Consider the following 23008-nt stretch of genomic DNA (forward strand, 5'->3'; position numbering starts at 1 on the left):
CTGTCTCCTAGAGCTGAGTAGCAGCTGCTGCCCTATGCCACAGTCCCCGCCACTCCTTACTACTTCCCCAACCATGAGGTCAAACACTGAGCCCAGACTAGTGCTTCCCCCGTACCCAGCTAGTGGTCTGTCTGGCTGTCACCCGCTTTGTGACCTTTGGGCTACAAAGACTCCCTGGGGTGGGCTGTCACCTATGGAGTCAGCAATAAGATACAGCAGCCGGCAGATAGAAAGGAAAGGCATCAGACTCTAGACAGACAGCAAATGGTAGGGTTGTGCAGTGCTGGCCGCAGCTGTGAGCCCCTGTGTCAGCCAGAGCTGGCGGCCAGAGGAGCATGGCCAGAGGTGGTAGGTGGAGGTCTGGGAGGAGATGGCAGTAGCTAGTGGGGATGCAGCAAGGGGGGGTGTGACTATCTCAGGCGTGGTGTAGGCCTCACGAAGCTGCCACACTATGTGGGATACCAGGTGGGGTCCTGAGCTTCAGGCGATAAAACAGAGGCATGAAGACTAGGCGTGGGGCGTTCAGTGATCCAATTGCTGTGAACAAAGCTGGAGTGTTGCTGATGGAAGGGCCTAGCCTGGAGCCTGTAGGCAGGGCAGGGCTCAGGTGTCCTGAGGCTGGGTCAGTTTGGGGTCTTGGGAGCAAGGACCCAGCTGAGATATCTTTGTGGACAGGGCTGTGTCTGAGTTTGCTCACTCTGTGTAGAGTAGACGTTCTGTGACTGTTGAATGAATGAATGAATGAATGAATGAATGAATGACAGGGGATGACGCAGGCAGAGGTCTTTTGCCAGCCACCACCTCACACTCTTCCTCTTCACTCGCCTGCATCCCAGCTAGCCTTCCACCTGTGCGGGTCCCTGGGTCTCTCACTCAGCTCACCTCCACCCCCTCCCCATATTACCTGCCCTCAGGCATCAAACAAATCCCTTTACCTCTCTGCTCAAGTTCCCGCTCTCTTCTGCAGTGGTACTTGCGCATGCTTGGAGGAAAATAAGATGATCGGATGAATATCTTCTCATGGGCAAACGGCTAATAATCCTTGAGTCTCTGAGGGGCAGATTGTACTTTCAAAAGACAAAATCCAGGAGCCCCCTGTGTCTTGAAATAGTGGGAAACCTGGAAGTCTGTGCACCAGGCGGTGCTGGAGGCTCACCACCTTGTCTTCTGAACCCACCCATCCTTCTTCTTTCAGCAAAGTGCTCAGCTTCGGGCCCTTTTTTCAGGGACTCTGTCAAGGCAGAAGTGAGGGCCAGGCAGGACCAGGTGTACAGGGTGAAGACATGTGAGGCTGTCCTCACATGGAGCCACTGGTGTGCCATTGCTTCCCACTTAGACATGCCTACTGCAACCGTTGGATTTTTTGTCTCTCCATTTTTCTTTCCCTTTAAAAAAAAAACCTCTTTTCTTTTGAAGTATAAGACATATATAGAAAAGTACATTAAGTATAGATAGGCAGCTTGAATTATTATAAAGTGACCTTGCACATGTATTTTCTTTCGGAACGCACCTAGGAATAGAATTGTGGAGACTTGGGGTACGTGTGTGTGCCAGAGCGCCATATTGGTTCCCAAAGTGGCTGTGCCAACCCTCACTTCCGCCAGCTGTGTTGTGAGAGTTTCCGCAGCTCCACATCCTTGCCAGCCCTTGGTATAGTCAGCAGTTTAAATTTTCACTCTTCAGGCGACTGTGGAGGGGTGTCTCATTGCAGTTTTAATATACATTTCTCTGATTCATAATAATAACTACGTGGATGGGCGCCTGGGTGGCTCAGTTGGTTAAGCGTCTGCCTTCAGCTCAGGTCATGATCCCAGGTCCTGGAATTGAGTCCTGCATCGGGCTGTCTGCTCAGCAGGGAGCCCGCTTCTCCCTCTCCCTAGGCCTGCTGCTCCCCCTGCTTTTGCTTTCTCTTTCTGTCAAATAATTGAATAAAATGTTTAAAAAATAATAACAATGTGGATAAGAACCTTTTCCTGTGCTTACTGGCAGTTTAGTTGACCTCTTCTATGCGCTGTTTAAGTCACTTACTCATCAATGTACTGGGTTTGTTTTTTTTTTTTTTTTGTCTGTTTTGCTTTTTTTTTTTTCCTGTGGGCTTGCAGTGTCTGTTGGTTTCCAATCGGAATCTTTGATCCTTTTTGTAGTAATTGGATAATCATACCTCTGCTGGGCTTAGGGGTAGAGAACTAAGCAAATCTTAAAGAAAAGTGCTGGTGACATCTTCTTATGCCTTTTTCTTTTTCTTTTTTTTAAACCAGGCCAACTACAGGCAAAGCATTGACAAGTTGAAGTACAGCTCTGTGACCAACACCCCTCAGATTATCCAAGCCAAAATCAATGCCCAGCAACTGAGTCATGTAAGTGACCCGCCCTTGCCCAGCCAGGTATGGGGGACTCAAGGGCTTTGTGGCCCCTGGCTACCTGGCTCCCCAAGGGTTTGCATTCATTAATGGTGACATATGTCTTGTGACAACCATGAGATGACCCCCCCCCTCAATTTAAACTTTTTATTATGGAATATTCCAAATACATTTAAATGTAGAAAAGATAGTGTGATGAGTTCCCATGTATCCATCGTTCAGCTTCAACCACTATCCACTCCTGGCCAGTCTTGCTTCATCTGTATGCCCATCTCCTTCTCCCTCCTCTGTTATTTTGAAGAAAATTCCAGAGATTATATAGTTTAATCTATAAATATTTTAGGATACATCCCTAAAAGATACAAAAAAATTTAAACATATTTATACAATGTTAATATATCACATCCAAAAACTAATAATAATTTTTGATATCACCAGTGTCCTATTAGCATTTAAAATTCCAGTGGTCTCATAAAGTTATAATTTTACAGTCTTACAGTTTGTCTGAGTCAGGATCCGAATGAAGTCCACGCTTGTGACTGGTTGATAGGTCTTTAAGATTCTCTTTATCTTTAAGTTTTCCTGCTTATCTCTTTTCTTTTCTCACAAGTGGTTTATTGAAGAAACTGGATTGTTGATCCTTATGTTTCCCGCAGTCTGAGCCTTGTGCACGCATCCCAGTGTGGACTTCATGTGTTCCTCTGGCCTCCAAATGTCCTATAAAATAGTCGTCGGGTCTATAGGTTTGATCAGGTTCAGGTTCAATTTTGGGGCAAGGATGCTTTTCAGATGATGCTGTATTTTTCCAATGGGAATCACATAATGTCTGGTTGAACTCTTTTTATGTGACTTAAGGTGGCTTTTTTTTTTTCCAATGTGGGCAGCTACTTGATAATTACTCTTTGAGTATCTACTCTGCATATAGTGAGACATTTAACACTGTGGCACATTCAAACCAACACACACACACACACACACACACACACACACACACACACAAGTTCTCTACCCTCAAGTGCTTCAAAGGAGAGTTGGTGAAGTAACCACAGGGAAATCTTTTATAAACTCACAACTCTGAGTGTGCCTTTGAGTTGTTTTACTTTTCATTTGACCTCTTTAATCAGTTAATTTAAAACATGCATAAAATTGCAGGCTACCTTGTCAAATGCCTTTTCCAGAAAGTCCTTCTCAGCTGTGGGCCCAAGGGGAAAGTGAAAAAGAGAGCATTGCCTTCAGAATTCACCTTCTGTCTATCTAAAAACCTTGCATTTACCTTGTGGGTTTTTTTTTTTAAATCCAACAGGTAAATTATCGTGCTGACTATGAGAAAAATAAGTTAAATTACACATTGCCACAGGATGTACCTCAGCTGGTGAAGGCCAAAACCAATGCCGAACTATTTAGTGAGGTGAGCGAGCAATGGAGGTGAGAACACGGTAGAGCTCATCTAACCAGTGTGAGGAGGAGGGCACCAGGCCCAACAACCAGAGGCTGTTCTGTTTGTGAGAGACGTTCATCAAAGGCGCCCATCACGTTATGGTTTTGAATTTTGCTGTCTCACGGCATGTGGTTGTTCACTGCGGATAAATTGAACACAGGAATTTGATTCTTATTATGTGAACATGTGTATAGCATGTGCTCAAAGACACGCACACCATCATCATCGTCATTGTCATTGTCCTGGTGACTTCTGACTGTAGCTTTTCTGTCCAGAGAAAATTTAACTTTTTTTTTTTTAAGATTTTATTTATTTATTTGACAGAGACAGAGACAACCAGCGAGAGAGGGAACATAAGCAGGGGGGGTGGGAGAGGAAGAAGCAGGCTCATAGCGGAGGAGCCTGATGTGGGGCTCGATCCCACAACGCCCAGATCACGCCCTGAGCCGAAGGCAGATGCTTAACTGCTGTGCCACCCAGGCGCCCATAACTTTTTTTTTTTTAAGATTTTATTTATCGTTGTATTTGAGAGAGAGATTGAGAGAGAAAGCATGAGCAGTGGGGAGAGGGAGAAGCAGACTCCCGGCTAAGCAGGGAGCCCGAACCGGGGCTGGATCCCAGGAACCTGAGATCATGACCTGAACCAAAGGCAGATGCCTAACCAACTGAGCCACCCAGGTGCCCCGAAAATTTAAGTTTTAAGATCAATCTTAATCACTAGATTCTTCCTGGAGTCACAGGAGGGCTATGATTAGGCTTCTCATCCTAGATGGGGGCAGAAGAAGAAAAACAGAAACCACCATTTATTGAATGCCTGCTCTATGCTGCACACTGAGAAAGGCACCTTACATATGGAATTATTCAGTTATCATAACCGCTAGGACCTATATATGGCAGAGACACAGTGGCATGGGCTTTGGTATCAGAATGCCCTGAGTCAGATGCTGGCACTGTGTGACCTATGTGAGGTCACTGATGTCTCTGAGCCTCACAGGCCTAATGCAAAGATTGACCGTTGATGAGTAGAAGGCTCTTAGGAAGGGTCAATAACCTGTAGGTATTGTTACCTTGCCAACATCAATAGCTTACGTCTTTACCAGCTTAGGTTCCGTGTTCATGTTCTGTATCCAGTTTATCCCCACAGCAACCCTGAGACAAGTAAGAGGAGGTTTTTTTGTGGTTGTTTTTGTTTTCTTTCTTTTTTTTTTTCACAAATGGCAAAAGTAAGGCTGAAAGAGGTAATATGCTTTGCCCAATGTCTCATGATGAGGAAACAACACAGCCAGGATGGACACATGACTCTTCTCTTTGTTCTGTCCCATCACCTCTGTCCTGCATGGTCCCATAGCTCAGGGATCAATGCACCATCTCAGTAACTGCTATTACCATTTTGACAAGAATAGCCAAGATTCTGGTCTGTAAACAGATGAAGAAACCAGCTTTGTTGTTGTTGTTGTTGTTGCTGTTTAGAGAGGGAGAGAGGGGAAGTGAGGGGCAGAGGGAGAGAGAGAATCTTAAGCAGACTCCACACCCAGTGCAGAGTCTGGTCTCACAACCCGGAGATCATGACCTGAGTCAAAGCCAATAGCTGGATGCTTAACCGACTGGGCCACCCAGGCACCCCTGTTTTTGTTCTTTTAAATGTCTTTTTAACTTTGGGCAGGAATATGGATCCTGACTCCTGTTCACCCATGTTTCTGTTTGTCAGGTTAAGTACAAAGAAGGCTGGGAGAAGGCCAAGGGGAGAGGATTTGAGATGAAGCTGGATGCGATATCTCTGCTGGCCGCCAAAGCCTCCGGAGCACTTGCTAGCAATGTAGGTTTCCTCTCATTAGCTCACAAATGCATAAGAAATCGTTCCCATAAAATGTCAGTGGTCTTGTGGAAAAAAATTATGACTGCCGACATTGTAAACATCCCACTACTTTAATCTTCTTCTGGGTTCGTGAAAGACCGGGAGGTTGTTTTCAGAATTGTTCCATTGCCTTGTGAATACCAGAGCCCCTGAGGTGGTGAAGTTTCTCTTCCCCTCACCGTAGACTTTCTTCTTCCTCTCAAGATTAAATATAAAGAAGAATATGAGAAAACGAAAGGCAAAGTCATGGGCACTACGGACTCGAGGCTTCTGCACTCCCTGCAGGTGGCCAAGATGAGCAGTGAGGTAAACTCTCTCCTGTCCCTCCACACTTTCCTCAGACTTGTGCTGCTTTAAAAGTCCTTCCAGGGCCTACTTCACCTGGGACCTGCTTATTAACTTCCACCTACAACTTCTCTCCTGGCTTGCTTGAGAAGTTCCTTCACTTTCTTTATTTAGCCCAAGTGTCCTGTTCTTTTAAAGTAGATGAGGAGTGCGGGCCTGAAGGGTGACCGGCATCTATGGCTCAAGGTACAAAGGTGTCTGTCCACTTGTATTTATTCCACAGAAGTTTACCAAGCAACTACTATGGGCAAGATCCTGTGTAACACACCGGGTCTGTAGGAATGAATGACACATAACAGGTTCCTCCCCAGGGGAGGTTAATTCTATGGAGAGAGTCAGACACTAAGCATCCTGCTTGTTGTGGCAATGTCCCGGATGAGTCCTGTGGCCACGACACACTTGATATTCAAAAGAGTTAGCAGACAACTGGGGCATCTAAACTTCAGCCAATCAAAATGACACTGCTTATAAACAACTGTCCTGGCTGGAGGTTAATCCTTTGTAGGAAGGAGAGTGCGACAAGGGATGGACTTGGTTTCAGATCAGGTCTTCCCTGCCAATGCTGAGCAGGCCAAAAGGACACATGAGCATTGAGTTTCTGCTTTACAATTGCTGCTCCAAGTTAGGAGGCCAGCTTATGCTGCTCCCGTGGTGCAGCCAGATATAATTACCTGATGAGTCATTTAGGAGCCATGGTTTGACTAGAATAAGAGAGTTGGCATCTGGGTTGCCATTTTGGGTGTGCCTACGGAACAAGTCCTGTGAAGTGCATAATCATGAAATATACTGAGACATTGAGAATTTGGCTTTGGTTTAGACACAGAACACGATGATATTTCTTATTTGCAGTTAGAGCAATTGGGGCCAAAAAGATTGTGTCTTGCCCAAAGTCATATAGTAGTCAGTGATAAAGGTGGAGGGGTATCGTTAGATCCTAGGATTCTTACTTACTGGCACCATAGTGCTTCTACTGCAGCATACCACCTCCCCCCCCCACCACACCACCATTACCACCATCACCACTATCACCACTATCACCACTATCAACACCACCATCATTGCCATCACCACCATCACCATCATCACCACCATCACCACCATCCCCACCATCATCACCAACATCACCATCATCATTACCACCATTACCACCGTCATCATTACTCCCCCATTACCACCATCACCACCACATCACCATCAACACCACCATCATCACCATCATCACCATCATCACTGTCACCACCATCATCACCACCGTCATCATTACCATTACCACCGTCATCATTACCACCATTACCGCCATCACCACCACATCACCATCAACACTACCATCATCACCATCAACAGCACCACCATCACCACATATTCACTCTTACCACCATCATCATCATCACCACTATCTCCACCATCACTAGCATTACCACCATCATCACTATTATCACTATCACCACCGTCATCATTGCCACCCTCATTGTGAACATTTATCAGGTGTTTGCTATATGCCAGTCCTTGTACTAAGCAGATTTCAGCTACTGTTTTGTTTGCTTATCACAATAGTCCCCTGAGGAACATGAAACCTTAGAGAGGTGATGTAACTTTCCAGAGGTCATCCAGCAAGGGGTAAACCAGATTTGAACTCAGGCTCATCTGGCTCTGGAGCCCAAGCTTTGTTATTCTGCCTCTTAAAGAGTCTACAGAAACCTTGGACAGAGCCTTCTCCTCCTGGATCAGCCAGATAAAAAGATTTGATATTGGTGAGAGGCATTCCTCCTAGAGACAAAGTCGTGTGGAAGTGCAGCTCCCCAGCACCGCCCCCTTCTAGAGCCAGAAATTGGGTCACACCTTTCTGACAGATGAGTGGCATTGCCCATTCCTCACAAAATCCTGGGCTTCTTTCCTGTGCTGTAAATCACTTCTGCAAAGGCAGACTTCAAGTAATGGGCCTCGTTGATACTTTCAAGGTTGAATACAAGAAAGGCTTTGAGGAAAGTAAGACCCACTTTCACCTACCCATGGATATGGTACACATCAAACATGCTAAGAAGGCCCAAGCTCTGGCCAGTGATCTGGACTACAGGACGAAGCTGCATCAATACACCGTGCTGCCTGAAGACATGAAGACTCAGTGGGCCAAGAAAGCCTATGGGCTCCAGAGCGAGGTGAGGCCTCACTCACTGCCAGTTCTCCCTGTGTGTCTCCTGCAGTGGGGTACAGTGACATTTTGAGGGTGATCTGGAACCTGTGCATGAGTCTATTACGTAACTCGGAGGATTGGGAAGAACTGCTGAGAGGTGCCAGGCCCAGGGAGGACGGGTGGGGAGGGAGAGCTATAGATGCAGTCAAAACAATGGAGACTAGAGGGTGGAGGACTGGGGATCTGAGCTATTGCAGGAGCCAAGATGTGCTGGTAACGGCGATGAGCAAAGGGGAAGAAGCAAGCGTTGAAGATGGCAAGTAAATCTTGGAAATTTAGCAGGTTGGTAGATAAGATTTTTAGTGAAAAAGTCTGCAAAGCCCTCTTTTTGGTAAGGCGGTGGGGTTTCAGCCCTGAGGCAGAACGTGCTCTGCTGGTTACAAGGTGGGCCCAGTGGCTTCACACCCAAGGAGAGTGCTGCCTGACTGTAAAAGAGTAGAGGGGCCATTCCTTTAGGAGAACAAAGGCAAGAGCAGGGGTTTCCTTGTCTCCTGTCACCTTTGTCCCGTCTGTATATCCCTGCATCCGATTACAGCTTGGGTTTTCTCTTGCAGCTGCAGTACAAGGCCGACCTAGCGTGGATGAAAGGAGTCGGGTGGCTGACGGAGGGGAGTCTCAATCTGGAACAGGCCAAGAAGGCTGGACAGCTGGTCAGCGAGGTAACCCGAGCTCAGGGCCTGGCTTCTAGTGGTCCTCAGCCCACAAGTCCCCAAGAGCCATCTTTTCCTCTCCCTTCCCAACCTGTGCGCTTATTTTGAGCCTGACTCAGAGGAGTCCTTCATTTTGCACCCGCAGTGTGCCCTGGCTAGTCTTCCACACCCGTCCCCGTCCCGGGGAGGTGTTTCTAAGAAGCCTACTGATTTACGTAGGGTAGCCCCAGCATCCCAGGAAAAATTCAGAAGGCTTGTCATACACAGTCGATGAGCACGTGGGGAGATGTGTTTGTCATGTGAGGCGTGTGTGACTCCTCCTGAATCAGAGAGCCTGACGTTCGGAGGTCAGCATTCACGTGATGCCTGTGCCTTAAACTCGCTGCAGACTTTGGGCAAGTCACCCGAGCCTTCCGATCCTCTTTCTCTTGGGTAAAACAGAGAATGTTAGAGAGTCCCTGCAGCTCTAAGCCTCTGCTTCTCTTTACACCATGTAAAGCTGGCTTTGGCAGCAGGCAGAGGAGGACTTTTGGAGGGCATTTCATTTGGAAGTATGACTATTTCAGGAACTCTGTTTGGGATCTTCAAAGGGAACTCTTGTTTCAGGATCAGGAAGGCTGAGTCGGTGTATCTCTTGCAAATGGTAATAATAGCAATAATGCAGCTGACCCTTGTGGGCTGATAATTATGCAGTCATGGCTGTCATTGATTGACCATGTTGAGTGTGTTACATACATAGTGCTCATTTACGGCTCACAGCTGCCCTATGTGAGTAGACACTATTAGTACCCTATTAATAACCTCATTTTCATGAGGTAAAGAGAGTCACATTTCAAGTAGGTAGCAGAGCTGGGATCTGGCCCAGCTCCTGCCCACAAAGTGGTCTTGCATCCCCAAAGCACATTTTGTAAATTAATCTCATTTTTCCACGGCTCATCCTTCTCTCAGACACAGACACACTTATGGTTAGAATGTAGAAATAAAGAAGGTAGAGAAAGACGAATAATGTTTTAGGGTTCCTATTACTTAGCTTCTCTTCAGGCCTGCTAACTCCAGGGGAGCCATCAGAGCCCCATTTGTCTTGGATTAAGGTTTGGTGAGGAGACCCAACTGGCCGACCTCCATCCTTAGGAATTCCCATCTCTGTCTGACTTCCCGTGCCTACTCATTATTAAGCTCCGCAAGGGCCGGGAAGACAGCATCCTCTTCGCCTGTTTTATATTTCTGTTGTGCCCTGTACAGGGTGGATTTTTGGCTCCTCAGTAAGTTCTTATGATTTGACCATCTGGAATGATCGGGAATTTCCAACCATGGAAGGGTAATGCAACTTCCTTCAATTATGTGGTGAGGGGGTTTTCCCATTCAACACACTGCAACCAGAGAGGAAAATTACAAGTCTCTTTGGAACACTGTCCCTAGAATTTTTTTTTCCTCAAGGGAGGAAATTTGGAGGCTTCACTATTCCAAACCCTATTTTGGCTTCAGTTGGCATCTGTGACCCTCATGCTGGCAGCACCGGGGTTGTGAGCCTCTCTGCTCTCCCTGCCACATGAAGCTTTAGCTTCAGTCAGCCGTCCTCAGCTGCCGCCTTTCCCGTCAACTTTGGCACCTCCCATGGAAAAGCCAATGGAACTAACCTCCGGGAAGGACAAGAAGTCCCTGTGGGGAGACAGAATTAGCACATTTGAAATTTTGCCAGTTCCTTCGTGGCTGTGAGGCGGGGACACCAGGAGGACAAGACCTCAGTGATCTGGAACACGGAGAAACTGTGGGGGTGAATCCCACCTGGCCTCCAGCCTCCTCCTGTCCGTGGCTCCTGGCATTTCCTCTCCCCTCGAGCATCGAGGCTGGTCGGGTAATCCCGACAGCACCGTGCATGCCGGTGATGGTTAGTGTGAACACTTGCAGTGTCCCAGGACTCCCCTCGTGGAAAGGAGAGCGCTGCAGCCTCTGCTCCACCCCACGGTGGGGCAGCTGCTATTTTTTGTACCATTGTGGCAAGAGTGGCTCCGGGGATTAAGTGATGTGCCCAAGGTCATGAAGCTGGAAAGAGGCGGAGGCAAGGTTTGGCCTCTGTCTTCCTGGTTGTAAAGTCCAAGCTCCCTCCGCCTCACTTTCCCATGCCAGATCTTGATTTATCAAATGGATGCATTCCAGGGCACCAGGTGGAATACAGGGTTTAGTGGGGGGAGAAATGCATATCCTCATTCAGGAGCAGCACCTAAGAGAAGTGCCCCAGAGCAGGCAGTCTCAGGTCTGTGGGGTCCCGATTAAGCTGCAGGCCCAGCTGGAGGACTCCCCCCAGGAAGACGGGGGAGTCACCGAGAGTGTGTATGTGGATGTAAGCACAAGTGTGGTGGTGGGGATAGCCAAATCCGAGTGCCACAGGGTCCTTTTTCTTTGGAAACAGAAAAACTACCGGCAGAGGGTGGATGAGCTGAAGTTCACCAGTGTGGCCGACAGCTCCCAGATGGAGCACGCCAAGAAGAGCCAGGAGCTGCAGAGCGGGGTGAGTCCTGAGCTGCCCCATCCCCACCATGCTGCTGTGCCGTGGGCTGGGCATCTCCGGGACAACAGCACATGCTGCCTGGCACGATCCAGGAACCAGTGAGCCTCTGCTTTCGACAAGCTGGGCCCGGCTTTCCCCGGGGCCTCCAGGCTGTCTCTGGGAACTGGAGTCCCTGCTCTCCCTGCCTTACCCACTTCCCTCCTCTGCTGGTTGTGAGGGACAGATGCCCACTGACATTCTTCCTTTCTGGCTTTCAGGATTGTCCATGCCCTTCTTTCTTCTTCTTTCTTTCTCCCTCTCCTCTCGCTCATCAAAGGCTCCATAATACTGTAGCCAGCAGAGAATTATCTTGAGGAGGGTGACCTGAGCTTAGATCTGGGTAGCACAACAATGAAAAAGCACGTGCCTTATTTACACATCAGCGTTCAGCACTCCCCGTGCCCCTGTACCGAGCAGGTGCCAGAGTTGCTACAATGGGGCCAGGACCTTCCTGGCCTTCCTTCCTAAAGGTCCAGGTACACTTGCCAGGAAGCGTGCCATCAACAGAGCTCAGAGTCAGCAGACAGCCGCTGTTGGTGGGGTGGTGGGAGGGAAGGAGAGAGAGAAAGAGCAGAGTGGTAAGTTTTCTGTGGAGTAGATGCTCACCGACGCTGTCTTTTGGGTCATTGCTTGTTTTCTGACTGGTAAGTACCCTTGAATGAACTGGGATTTATGATGGGGGTGCAGGTGACAGTGTAGGCTTCTTATTTTTCTCATTTGAGGAGTCCGTGCTCATCCGAGCCCTCTGGGGGGTTATTTCCAGTGGCCGTGGACAGAGTAAATGGGAACAGCTTGGGAAGGTTGATGCCTTCTCATGGGAGAAGTATGGGGACCGAGACCTTGGAGGTATTCTCAGGTTGGTCCCCTGGCCACATTCTTCTCTCAGCTCTTCACTGCCTCTCCTTCTGCCTTCACCCCTCCGGCTGGAATCCTCTTTTACTGTATTCTGCCAACCAGAGTCTGGTCTGGACAGTTTTGTAATGGACTGCCTGTGCAAGTTACAGAAACACCAAGCAGATCTGAAGACGCATCAGTGATGCCACCGACCCACCTCACTGACACCTGCTCCTGACCCAACGCTCTCTCCCAACAGGTGGCCTATAAGGCAGGAAACGAGCAGTCTGTCCATCAGTATAGCATCAGCAAAGACGAGCCTCTCTTCTTACAGGCCCGAGTCAACGCTGCCAATCTCAGTGAGGTACGGCAAGAGGGATTGGGCAGCTGTAGGCTCTGCTCCCCCCTGTAGGCGCCTGGGCAACAAAACCCACACGCCATATTGGTGTGTCAACTGAGATTCCATATATCCTGTCATTGTAAACAGCTCATCCAGCAGACCTTATTCCTGGTCACTGTTTCAGGGGGAGGGAAGGACCACCTTTCATAGGAATGAGCTGGTGGGAGACTTGAACCCCTGAGAATATAACAGGATAGTAGTCAGTGATGATTCCTGGGTCGTAATTAGAGCAGCATTAGAGCACTGATAGAAGGAAGTGAGACTTTAAGGAGTTTCCTTGGGTCTACCAGTTACTAGATGTGTGACCTTGGGTAAATTCTTTGTGCTTAGTTGTCCCATTGGTAAAAATCAGGGTCATACTAGTCCCTGTCTCATTGGGTTGTCGCAACGCTTCAATGAGCTAATATGCAGAAAGCACTGGAAGGAGCGTGCGCAATATAGCTATTACTCCTAGACACAAAAGCATGCATGGTCCCAACTTCCTCCTTTCTGTCTTCTAGGAGGGGCCTTCCTTAGCTCTCCCGGTCAACAACCAGGTCTTTGGAGTCCTGGTCTGAGTAATGAGTAGAGGGGAGAATTAGAAGGAGCAACTGAGGCTAAATTGATTCACACATGTAGAAAGAGAGGGAGACTTGCAGAAGAAGGAACTTGAATTCTGCAAGTGGGGGCAGGACAGGAAATGGGAGGAGCAAGGACAGACCCAGGGGGACTGGAGGCTGGGGGCAGGGAGACAAAGGAAGGTAGTAGCTGTCAGTGCAGGGGCAGCTCGGCTGAGTGGGTGTGTGGGCAGAGGTGGGGAACAGACCTTTCAGAAATGTTGCTGTGTGTTTTGGAATGTTATTCCACTGCGGGCATGTGTTTGAAACTTTCATAAAGACTCCTAGTATTTTTCAAGGCCTCTAGAGTTCGAATTGTGATTCTTTTGAGTGAAGCCCTGTGTGTCAGGAGGACTTGAGGCAGAAACAAGGAGATCTGGTGGTATTTGGGGTACTGGGTTGCCGTGGAGGGACACAATCAGTGTTTGCCTCCGAGAGCATCACAGAGGCTAGGGAAGCCCTTCCACAGGAGGGTGATCGCTTCTCTCCTGCCTCTTTTCAGAAACTGTATAAGAGCAGCTGGGAAAACCAGAAGGCAAAAGGGTTTGAGCTGCGTCTTGACTCCTTGGCCTTCCTGGCAGCCAAAGCCAACAGGGACCTGGCCAGCGAGGTGAGTCAGTGCTCAATGAATGTGACCATTTTCCATCCGGGAGAGTCAGAGAGGGTCTGTGCAGGCTCTTCAGCTCTCTGAGCCCCAAGGTCCAATCTGTGAACTGGGGAGAGAGATGACCAGTTTGCAATGAGACCGCCACATGAGTGCCGAGCACTCTGCTTGCCACATGTTAGTTTTTAGTAGGTGGAAGCATTATTATTAGTGGTAGCATGACGAGCCATCTAAATGGCTTATTTGACAGATTAACTGACGCCCAGAGACCTTCCAGGCCTATCTAAGGATGTTGTGGCCGGTCACCAACTAAGAGCGTGGGCTCTGGTGGCAGATGGACCTTGGATAAAATCCTCGCTCCATCCCCTCTTAGCACTGTGACTCTGGGAAGGCCGTGTCACCTTGCAAAATCTCTATTAACCCAGTGGCAAATTGGCAGTTGCCAGGTGGTTATGAGGAAAGGAAACAAATGGATGCGTACTGAGTTTCCGTTGTCCAAAGCCGTCTGTTGGGAGTCTGATGTGAGCTAAGAAGCCTAAGCCAGAATGTAAGGCCAAGTCCGCTCACTTCATCAAGACAGTCTGGCTTCTAAAATAGATGCACACACATAAAGATACTTCTCCCTGTAAATACATGGAGATATCAGCTGAACAAAACAGTGGTTTGGTGATGCGGTCGATTTACCTTCTGGCATAAGCTCCTCATCTCCTCATCCGACAAGAACTCACCAGGCAGCCGTGGTCCGCAGACGCACTGTGAGGGGCCCAGGTTTGTGCCGTGCTCACCTCACAGTAAGTGTTCAATAAATGGTGGCAGGTATCAATAGCGTTGTGTAGTTAGCAGAGAGGAGAGGGAGACTGGCCTCCCGATCATGTTGAAAGGGGTGCCACACACTGGTGTCTTGTTACAGTTTTTAAAGCATTTCCTTATTTATTTATTTATTTATTTATTTATTTATTTATTTATTTATTTATTTATTTTCTGATCCTCATTACTCTTGGCCTTGAGTTTTTTTCCAAGCCGGTCTGCTCCCTTGTGCTCCCCATACTCCTGCATATTTCTAGGTACCTCAGTTTTATAATTCAGGCCCCTTTCTCAAACAGCAATTGTATTTTGGCTATTCTGTGTCTTTTTCATTTCGTGACTACTTTTTGTTTATGATGTTTTCTCACTATTCCCAGAAAGGTATTTAAAGTGACTTTCATGAAAGTAACAGTCCACTTAAAAATAAAGCCAGAAAAAAATGAGGTTGAATAGTATAGACAAGAGACGGAAAGTCACCAGGAACTTGGGAAAAGACTGTAGTACAGCTGAGCATTCAGTTTAGCTCTGAGCTGACTGGCAGCTGAGGTGAAAAGGGAAATAATAAGTAATATTTTATTTCACTGTTTGATGACAGGAGGCAAACTCTTTATGACACTAATTCTAATAACAGTCTGTTGTATGGCTTTGTTTGAACATTCAAGCCTTCGGTTTGAAAGTGAACAATGCCTTTAGGAGATGCCAAGGATCTCCTCCGCTCTCTTCCTGCTGTTTAGGTGAAGTACAAGGAAGATTATGCAAGGTCCAGAGGGAAGCTCATTGGGGCGAAGGACGCCCAGGGGGATTCACAGATGAGCCACTCGCTGCAAATGTCCAAGCTGCAGAGTGAACTCGAGTACAAGAAGGGGTTCGAGGACACCAGATCCCAGTGCCATGTCTCCCTGGACATGATCCACCTTGTCCACGCCCGCAAGGCCCAGGATTTAGCTACAGACATCGGCTACAAGACAGCATCTCATCAGTTTACCACTTTGCCCACGGACATGAAGGTGGAATGGGCCAAGAAGGCATACGGCTTACAGAGCGATGTAAGCTCCGTGTGCGCACGTGTGTGCGTGTCCCCAAGACCGTTTGCCCAAGCCTCCCCTCCCTCAGACAGTAGTTGATACCTCGAGATACCTATTTCTGGATCCCAGGGCGGACCCATCTTCGCTGTCCTAGAGGTTCGACTTTTATTCGAACTCTGTCCTCTTTAGATTCTGTACCCACCCCCCGGAAAATCGCAAAGCGACTTTTTTCTTCTTGGGATTTGCTCTACCTACATTTTCCCTGTTTTCTTTTACTGCAGAGGGGGAAGACATATGTGTGACATTCTTAATTGTGGCCTGTTCTGGGAGAGCATCTCCCACCCTCCTTCCAACCTTGGCCGTCCCTTTTCAGTAGCAGCAGGCTAACCCCCAAGAGCCCCCTCCCCTTTTTCCCTGTACGCCCCACCTGGCTCAGTTTTCCTCCGCCCTCAGCTGACTCTTACATGAGAAATTGCGAGAGCTGCAAAGGCAGGTCGCCTGCAGCCAGACTGTTCCACGCGGGGCTGGGGTGGGGGGGAGCCATGTCAACACACCCTTCCTGGTGGAGCTGTTTCCAGATAGATGGGTGATATGCTGGTTTTAGAGAAATGTCCATTTAAATGGCTTTCCATGAAAATGATTCCTTTAATGGGAAGTAAAGAAATGAGAACATCCCCCCCCCCCCCGCGCCCCGGGCCCCACACCGAGGTGAGGTGCGTAGGAAGGAATCGGGCGCGGTGGGAAGCCTTGGCTGTCTTGTGAAATTCCCTCAAATAGCTCCCCACCTAGGTTCTGTTGTGAATTCTCATTTTCTTCTCCCCTGCTTGTCATTTTAAACAAGAAAACGGGGAAAGCAGACAATGAGGACCTTCCTCTTCCCGAGGTAGACTGCGCGCGTCCCTAATGAGGGACCAGGTGGATCCGCCCCGCCCCCACCACCCGGCGCCGCTGGGCGGGGCCTAACGCGCCCGCTGCGGGACGCTCCAATTAAAGGGGAAATTAATTGACATTTTGGAGCCCTACCTGTGACTGTACAGAAATGGATAAGACAAAAGTGGCATCTAATTTGACTCAGTTGGCACCAAGGCGACATCTGGGCGCCGTTAATAGCCCTTTAAATGTCTGCGCACCAACAATGGCCTGCCTTTTTTTTCTTTCTCCTTTGTCAGAACCAATACAGGGCAGATGTGAAGTGGATGAAAGGCACGGGCTGGGTCGCCACCGGGTCATTAAATGTGGAGCAGGCGAAGAAGGCAGGAGAACTCATTAGCGAGGTGAGATTTCCTGACAGCGTGCAACAGGCCTGGCTGCACTAGGCGTGTGGCATTTCTGTATAAAATTAAAATAATTTCCACTCAAAAGGGAAAGAAAAAGGCAAAGCTACATGAAAGGCCTGGAAACCCAGACTAGGGCTGGTAATTAGAGGGAAACTGCATACCAAACACACACCAGTAGGGGCCCATAGAGCCCTGGCAAAAACAAAGTGGGTGACAAATGATATTATGAATAGTAATGGCAATCAAAAAGAGCACAATTGCTACCCACCAACTTACCTTTTTAATGAAGCAACAAGGGAGAGATGATGAAAAGATACATTTATTGCACCCAGAAAGCTCTTTTGTGACTTTATGCACATTTTCTCCCTCTCTCTTTCTGCCACAGTGTAAACAGTTTTTGAATATTCACGTGGTGTGGAGCACGTGACTTGGGTCTCTCCTGTTGGGGGGTCTCGCTTCTGTTTAAATCTCATTCCTGTCTACTTGTAGCCTCCCTAGCTGGACCCTAAGGCGTCATGGCGTGTTAAAAAGAGCCCTCTGCTCACATTTGAGGAGAGTTTCATTAAACAGATCATTTAAAGACTAGATCAGGGTTTCTCAATCTCAGAACTACTGACATTTTGAAAACTGTTGCTTGGGCGGGCTGCCCTGAGTCTTACAGGGTGTTTGGCAACACCCCTCGCCTCTACTTTCTAGATGCCAGTAGCACCCTCTTCCCAGTTGTGACAACCAAAAATGTCTCCAAACTGCCAAAAGATAGAGAGCCACCAGCCTAGACAGGCCCGGGAGCTGTCCTTGCCTCATGCTCACATGGAGGCTATGCATTCTCCAACAACCCAAATCCCTCTCTGTTCATGTCTGTTTGCTCAGAAGGCAAGTGAGAATTTTTTTAGTTGTCTTCAGAGTAACCTGGTCTTTCTAGACTTTTGGGTGGGGAGGAGACCACAATGGCCATAGTCCCAGAAGACTGTAGCCTTAGGACCTTGTATTGAGAACACTTTCTTACTGAATATGTAGGTAAAACATAAAGACACCTAAGTTGGTTTTTCAAACACACCTGCCCAGCGTTGACATTTTCCCACGGCGGGTTATTCCAGTTAACCTGACATGTCACAGAGCTGGTTCCAAAAGTGGGATCACTCTGAGTAGCCTAATTTTTTAGAATCTTAGTCAACATGCAAGGCTTAGAAAACCCTGGGAGCTCTGTGGCTACTGTACTATCCTAAGCAGTTCAGTCTGATTGAGGAAAGGCTCTCTTAAAAGGATGATTTTGAGAAACTTGCAGGAGCAAACATCTAGGTTTGAGGATTCATGATCCTAAACTCTCATTGGGCCCACTCATAAAAGTACATGAAAAATAAATTATACACACAAGTTAGGCTTCAGGATGATTCCTTCATGCATCTAAGTCTGGCATCCAAGGGATCTTTCTGGAACTATTTATCCCACGGTGGGCTTAATTTTCCACCTCATTTTGCAAACCTACCCAACAAATGTGCTTCTCTTCTATGCTTCACACCAGTTCTTCAACGTCAGTAACACTGGAAAATCCTCAGCAACTTCCTCCAATCATCTCATTTCAGTTTGGCACATTTCCAGTTTAGTGTCAAATTGGCTGACCTCTTAATTTTCAGACCGAATGCCATGCACTGTTGAAAGAGCCACAAATGCACACATGCCTGTCACTTAAAGCAGGAGCTGGCAGACCTTCTTTGTCAAGGCTCAGATAGTAAATATTTTCAGCTTTGTGGGCCACACCGTTTCTGTTGCAACTCCTGAACTCTGCCACGTAAATGAATGAGTATGGCTATGTTCCAATAAAACTTTATTTACAAAAACAGGTGACAAAACAGAGATGGCTGGCTTTTGAACTGTATCCCCTTTAAACAGCCCAGGATACAAGAATTGAACCTGATAAATAAGGAAATGTTTATAAAATAACTGTTCGAAGTGAGGAAAGATACGCTTCATAATTCCGTTAAGATAGCAACTGTTCTAGTCTCCTGGAAATATATTTGGATTAAACAAAAACACAGCAGGAATTAACTTAGGACTTTGGAATCAGAATTGGGTATCTAGATATTTTCCAGCATTTGGATTCTTTGTAATTCTTTTTTTCCCCCAGTGTCTTTCAAAATGTATGATGGCTCCTTTCAATAATAGCGCCCTTCTTTTTGTTATTGTAACATTTTAGAGAATTCTTGCTTGTGTTAACTGAACTGGGTTCTAAAGTGATTGAATAGTTATATCACTGGCTGTTAAATGCAAGGGTTTTGACTGTGATAATCTTTGCCAAGTCCTTTTGGGGAAGGAAAACGGGAAGCTTCAATTGATAAATGTGACTTCCTTCCTGCTTGGGAGACCCAAACCAAGATATGTAAACAACTGTGACACAGTATTTGAAGCCTATAAAAAGAATCCTTCCATAAGTGTACATCCCACAGTATTTTACTGGTATAACCTAATTTTGTGATGTTTTCTTTACACCAGGTAGAAATACTTTAATGTTAATTGACATGAGGTTATTCTTAAATTGAAACAAATATTAACCTGAAGGCACCTAGGATATAAAGATGGAGGAAGCCGAATAATAATTATGTTCACAAATTCACTCTAATCTCAAGCAACCTATGATTTTCCCTTTCAAATGGCATGAAAGAGCCGCACAAAATTCACAGCTTTGATCTTTTTCTGCTCAACAGAAGAAGTACCGTCAGCATCCAGATGCTTTGAAGTTTACCAGTATTAAAGACACTCCGGAGATGGTCCAGGCCAGAATTAGTTATACCCAAGCAGTGGATGTAAGTGATAATATATATACATTATGACTCTAAGAGTGGGCTCTTCTTTCAACACCGCGATTGAAGCTGAGGGGTTCTTGCCTTGCTCCTTCTCTTGTTCTAAGGATGAAGGAACTTCTTGTCCTTTTGCTGAGGCACACCTTAGCAGGGGTGCTTCCTCATTAGGATGCAAATGGGGTGTTACTGCTCTTCCAATGCCAAGTGGGGCTCCGCCACCCCGCCGCCCCCACACTCTCCCCTCTTCCCATTTGCATGTCTTCAAGATTTGTCTGTGGTGGGGCCTTTTCCCCTGTCCTTTTGATTTTAAACTGTTGTTTTCAGAACTGGAACTTTTGGGGCCAAAATTCTTGGTAATTGGCAGACTCAGCCCTGCCAGGGCTCCTTGGGACCCAGGGACAGGAATTCTTGCTCTCTGAATTCCCCTAAAGACTTTGAAAATGATTTGGGTCTTGTGTGTATAAGACTAACTTTGAAGTCATTTCGTATATTCCCTTTATAATATGAAACCGAGATCTGGCCTTTTGCCCTCATGGCACAGTGTTCGTTGGAGACTAAATTGAACCATGAGATCCTATGAAAATTCACTTTAGGACATGGATTAACCCCTTTTGGCTGATTCTACTGAGAGAGGCCCACAGATCTTTGTGCAGGGCAGACATGCCTTATAAATATCTTCAAACCATTCAACTTGCCACGAGGAAAATTTACAAATCTTCATGGGGGAGGAGTTTCAAGATTATCTCTCCTTCCCAATTGAATAAATTATTCAGGTGGTGTCTTATTCAACAGGCACTTGGAAATGTCCTGAGTGCCTGTCAGAATATGTTATGAGATGATTTATACACTTATGGACTTAGGAATTTATAATTTCTTGACAATCAGCCCATCAGAAGCACACTGAATTCTGAGAAACACAGATGGTCAAAGAACTTTTGTATGAGGAAAAACAACACCTGCTTCTTCCTTACCCTAACCAACTCTAGGGGGCACTGCTGTGATACGGAGAAACATGGATACACTAATAAGATTTAGGATGGAAAAGCCTGGCTTAGAAACTTTCTCTGGCGGCCTATGTCAACTTTATGTGTCATCACCACGAGGATGTCATGAGCCCAAATCAGAGTTCTGGGTGAATAGCACCCCAGACCCACCAAGTAGACATTTATTAGCACAAGAATCCTTGAGCTGGGGGACGGGAACAGGGACGGAAGTAGGTCCAAGGCAAACCTCACCTGTGCAAGAGCCATCTCTCCTGCTTCTGGATTTCAGTGCCCTCTCACGGTTGATAGGGAATAACAAAATTACTGAGGGTTAACTAGCTCTCATTTTCTGCTGACCCCCGTCAGCAGCTGTTACAAGTGGGGAGTGTTCGCTGAGAGGCCAGTTTCAGCCTGTCATGTTCTGAGCTGGGAGGTAGGGCTCAGGAGGGAATGAAGCACGCAGCACCGTGCTGGCTATGAGATCTCAGTAGAGGCACCCAGCATCCTGTCTCTCTGGGGAGGGGGCAGCCGCCCCACCCTTGCCTCCAGGAGTGGGACTTGGCTGATGGCTGCGGGGAGGAGCCTCCCAGGTCTAATACAAAACCTCTCTTCGTCCACAGAGGTTGTACAGGGAACAAGGAGAAAACATCAAGCATCATTACACTCAGACAGCCGACCTCCCTGAAGTCCTGCTGGCCAAGCTGAATGCCATGAATATCAGTGAGGTGAGGCTGATGCAAGGCGCACTGGTTTTAAGTACAGGAGATCAGGGGACCTGGGTGGTGCACAACAGCCTGGACTCAGAAGAGCCCGGAGCCCAGTTTAATGCTGTGCTGTCACCATCTTGAAGTTTGTCGTATTTTTGAACAAGGGGCACCACATTTTCATTTGCACGGAGCTCTGCAGATTAGGTAGTCCGTCCTGCAGAAGAGTCAAGCTCCTTTACAAGAAGGAGACTGGGAGAACTGCCTTAGTACAAAGGGCATTTGTACTGAGGGGCTGAAATATGGGAGCATCAGAATGTAGGCGAGTGTATCCAGTGGCTGTTCCAAGGAGAGACTCCTCCCTCCCAGGATCTTGATCAGCAAACCCCCCCCCTTCCTGTTCTTTGATAAAGACGGTTGAGTTCTCTGTATGTTGCGTAAAGAGCTCTGCACACTCAGCCTTATGTCTGCTGCTTCCACTCAGCTTGCTGCTCAGAGAAATCTGGGTCTAACTCCTAAGAGTCCCCCACAGAGGTTCTCCCTCTCATGGGTGGACATGAGGCAGGATCCAATTCTTGGTTTTTGCTAAGACACGGTGATTTCGAACTCCAATTGGGGGTGGGGGTGGGCAGTGCGGGAGAAAACCCAACAACAAAGCAGATCCCCATCTCGGTAATGAGAATTTCAGAACCACCAGATCACATGAAGGTGTCTATTTGTCCACATCTTCCCAACAGACACGTTATAAGGAATCCTGGAGCAAACTTCGGGATGGTGGCTATAAGCTGAGATTGGATGCCATTCCGTTCCAGGCAGCAAAGGCTTCCAGCGAAATCATAAGTGATGTGAGCGTCCACTTCCATTACTCTGTCAATGTTTAATACTAACCCATTTTTACTCCTTTTGCCCCAACCCCTGCCTTATTTTGCCTGCGGATACTATCCTCTGCTTTTCCAAATGACTGTGTTAGGGCAATCTGATAACGACCAGTGAGAAAGAACAGACCAGACAACAAAAAAATCTCCGGGCCCGGGTACAAAGCCGATGTACAAAGCCCGGGTCCAATGCCGAACTGTAACTCCGGACCCTGGGCAGATGAAATGCACCCTCCACCAGGCGCTTTCCTAAAGCGAGTCCGCGGGCAGAGACTGCTAACAATGCACCCACCTCCACCTTCCTCCAGCGTGGGCCGCCCAAGTGCTCACCGTCCTGCCACTTCATATCCAGCCCTTTAGTCATTGGGAGTCTTGCATATGAAAGAATAGGCCTTTTGACGACTCCTGCGCGTTTTCTTTCAACTCACCCAGTCACTGTCAAAAGAACAAAACATTTTCGCCCAATACCCACCTCTCCCATTCCGTGTCCCTTGTCCCCGAGCTGTTACTCTCTCCCGCTCTCTTTCCCTTTAGTACAAATACAAAGAGGCATTTGAGAAAATGAAAGGGCAGATGCTTGGCTCCCGGAGCTTGGAAGACGATCTCAGCCTCGCACATTCAGTGTATGCAAACTCGCTGCAGAGCGAAGTAAGTGGGAGAAAATGCGTCGGAGCTGGGCCCTCCCCTCCCAGCCTAATGATGTCCAGCCAGCTTATGTCCT

General features: G+C 47.5%; 1 protein-coding gene across 10 annotated transcripts in view; it reads left to right on the plus strand.

Annotated features, from left to right (window-relative positions):
- Nucleotides 1-23008, plus strand: part of NRAP (nebulin related anchoring protein) — a 69631-nt gene that overhangs the window by 23604 nt on the left and 23019 nt on the right. For 8 of the 10 annotated variants that reach the window (XM_045803169.2, XM_087862697.1, XM_045803177.2 and 5 more), the window contains 15 exons: nucleotides 2259-2357; nucleotides 3664-3768; nucleotides 5507-5614; nucleotides 5858-5959; nucleotides 7957-8154; nucleotides 8744-8848; nucleotides 11250-11348; nucleotides 12481-12585; nucleotides 13720-13827; nucleotides 15360-15671; nucleotides 16820-16924; nucleotides 19630-19728; nucleotides 21329-21433; nucleotides 22150-22257; nucleotides 22822-22935. In XM_045803169.2, the coding sequence (XP_045659125.2) occupies nucleotides 2259-2357; nucleotides 3664-3768; nucleotides 5507-5614; nucleotides 5858-5959; nucleotides 7957-8154; nucleotides 8744-8848; nucleotides 11250-11348; nucleotides 12481-12585; nucleotides 13720-13827; nucleotides 15360-15671; nucleotides 16820-16924; nucleotides 19630-19728; nucleotides 21329-21433; nucleotides 22150-22257; nucleotides 22822-22935 (1872 nt within the window). The remainder of the gene's footprint in view (nucleotides 1-2258; nucleotides 2358-3663; nucleotides 3769-5506; nucleotides 5615-5857; nucleotides 5960-7956; nucleotides 8155-8743; nucleotides 8849-11249; nucleotides 11349-12480; nucleotides 12586-13719; nucleotides 13828-15359; nucleotides 15672-16819; nucleotides 16925-19629; nucleotides 19729-21328; nucleotides 21434-22149; nucleotides 22258-22821; nucleotides 22936-23008) is intronic. The other 2 variants (XM_045803175.2, XM_045803174.2) reach the window with 2 other exon arrangements.

The sequence above is a fragment of the Ursus americanus genome, chromosome 6, assembly GCF_024610735.1.
Source record: "Ursus americanus isolate L20-20 chromosome 6, mUrsAme1.1.p, whole genome shotgun sequence".
NCBI classification, from domain to species: domain Eukaryota; kingdom Metazoa; phylum Chordata; class Mammalia; order Carnivora; family Ursidae; genus Ursus; species Ursus americanus.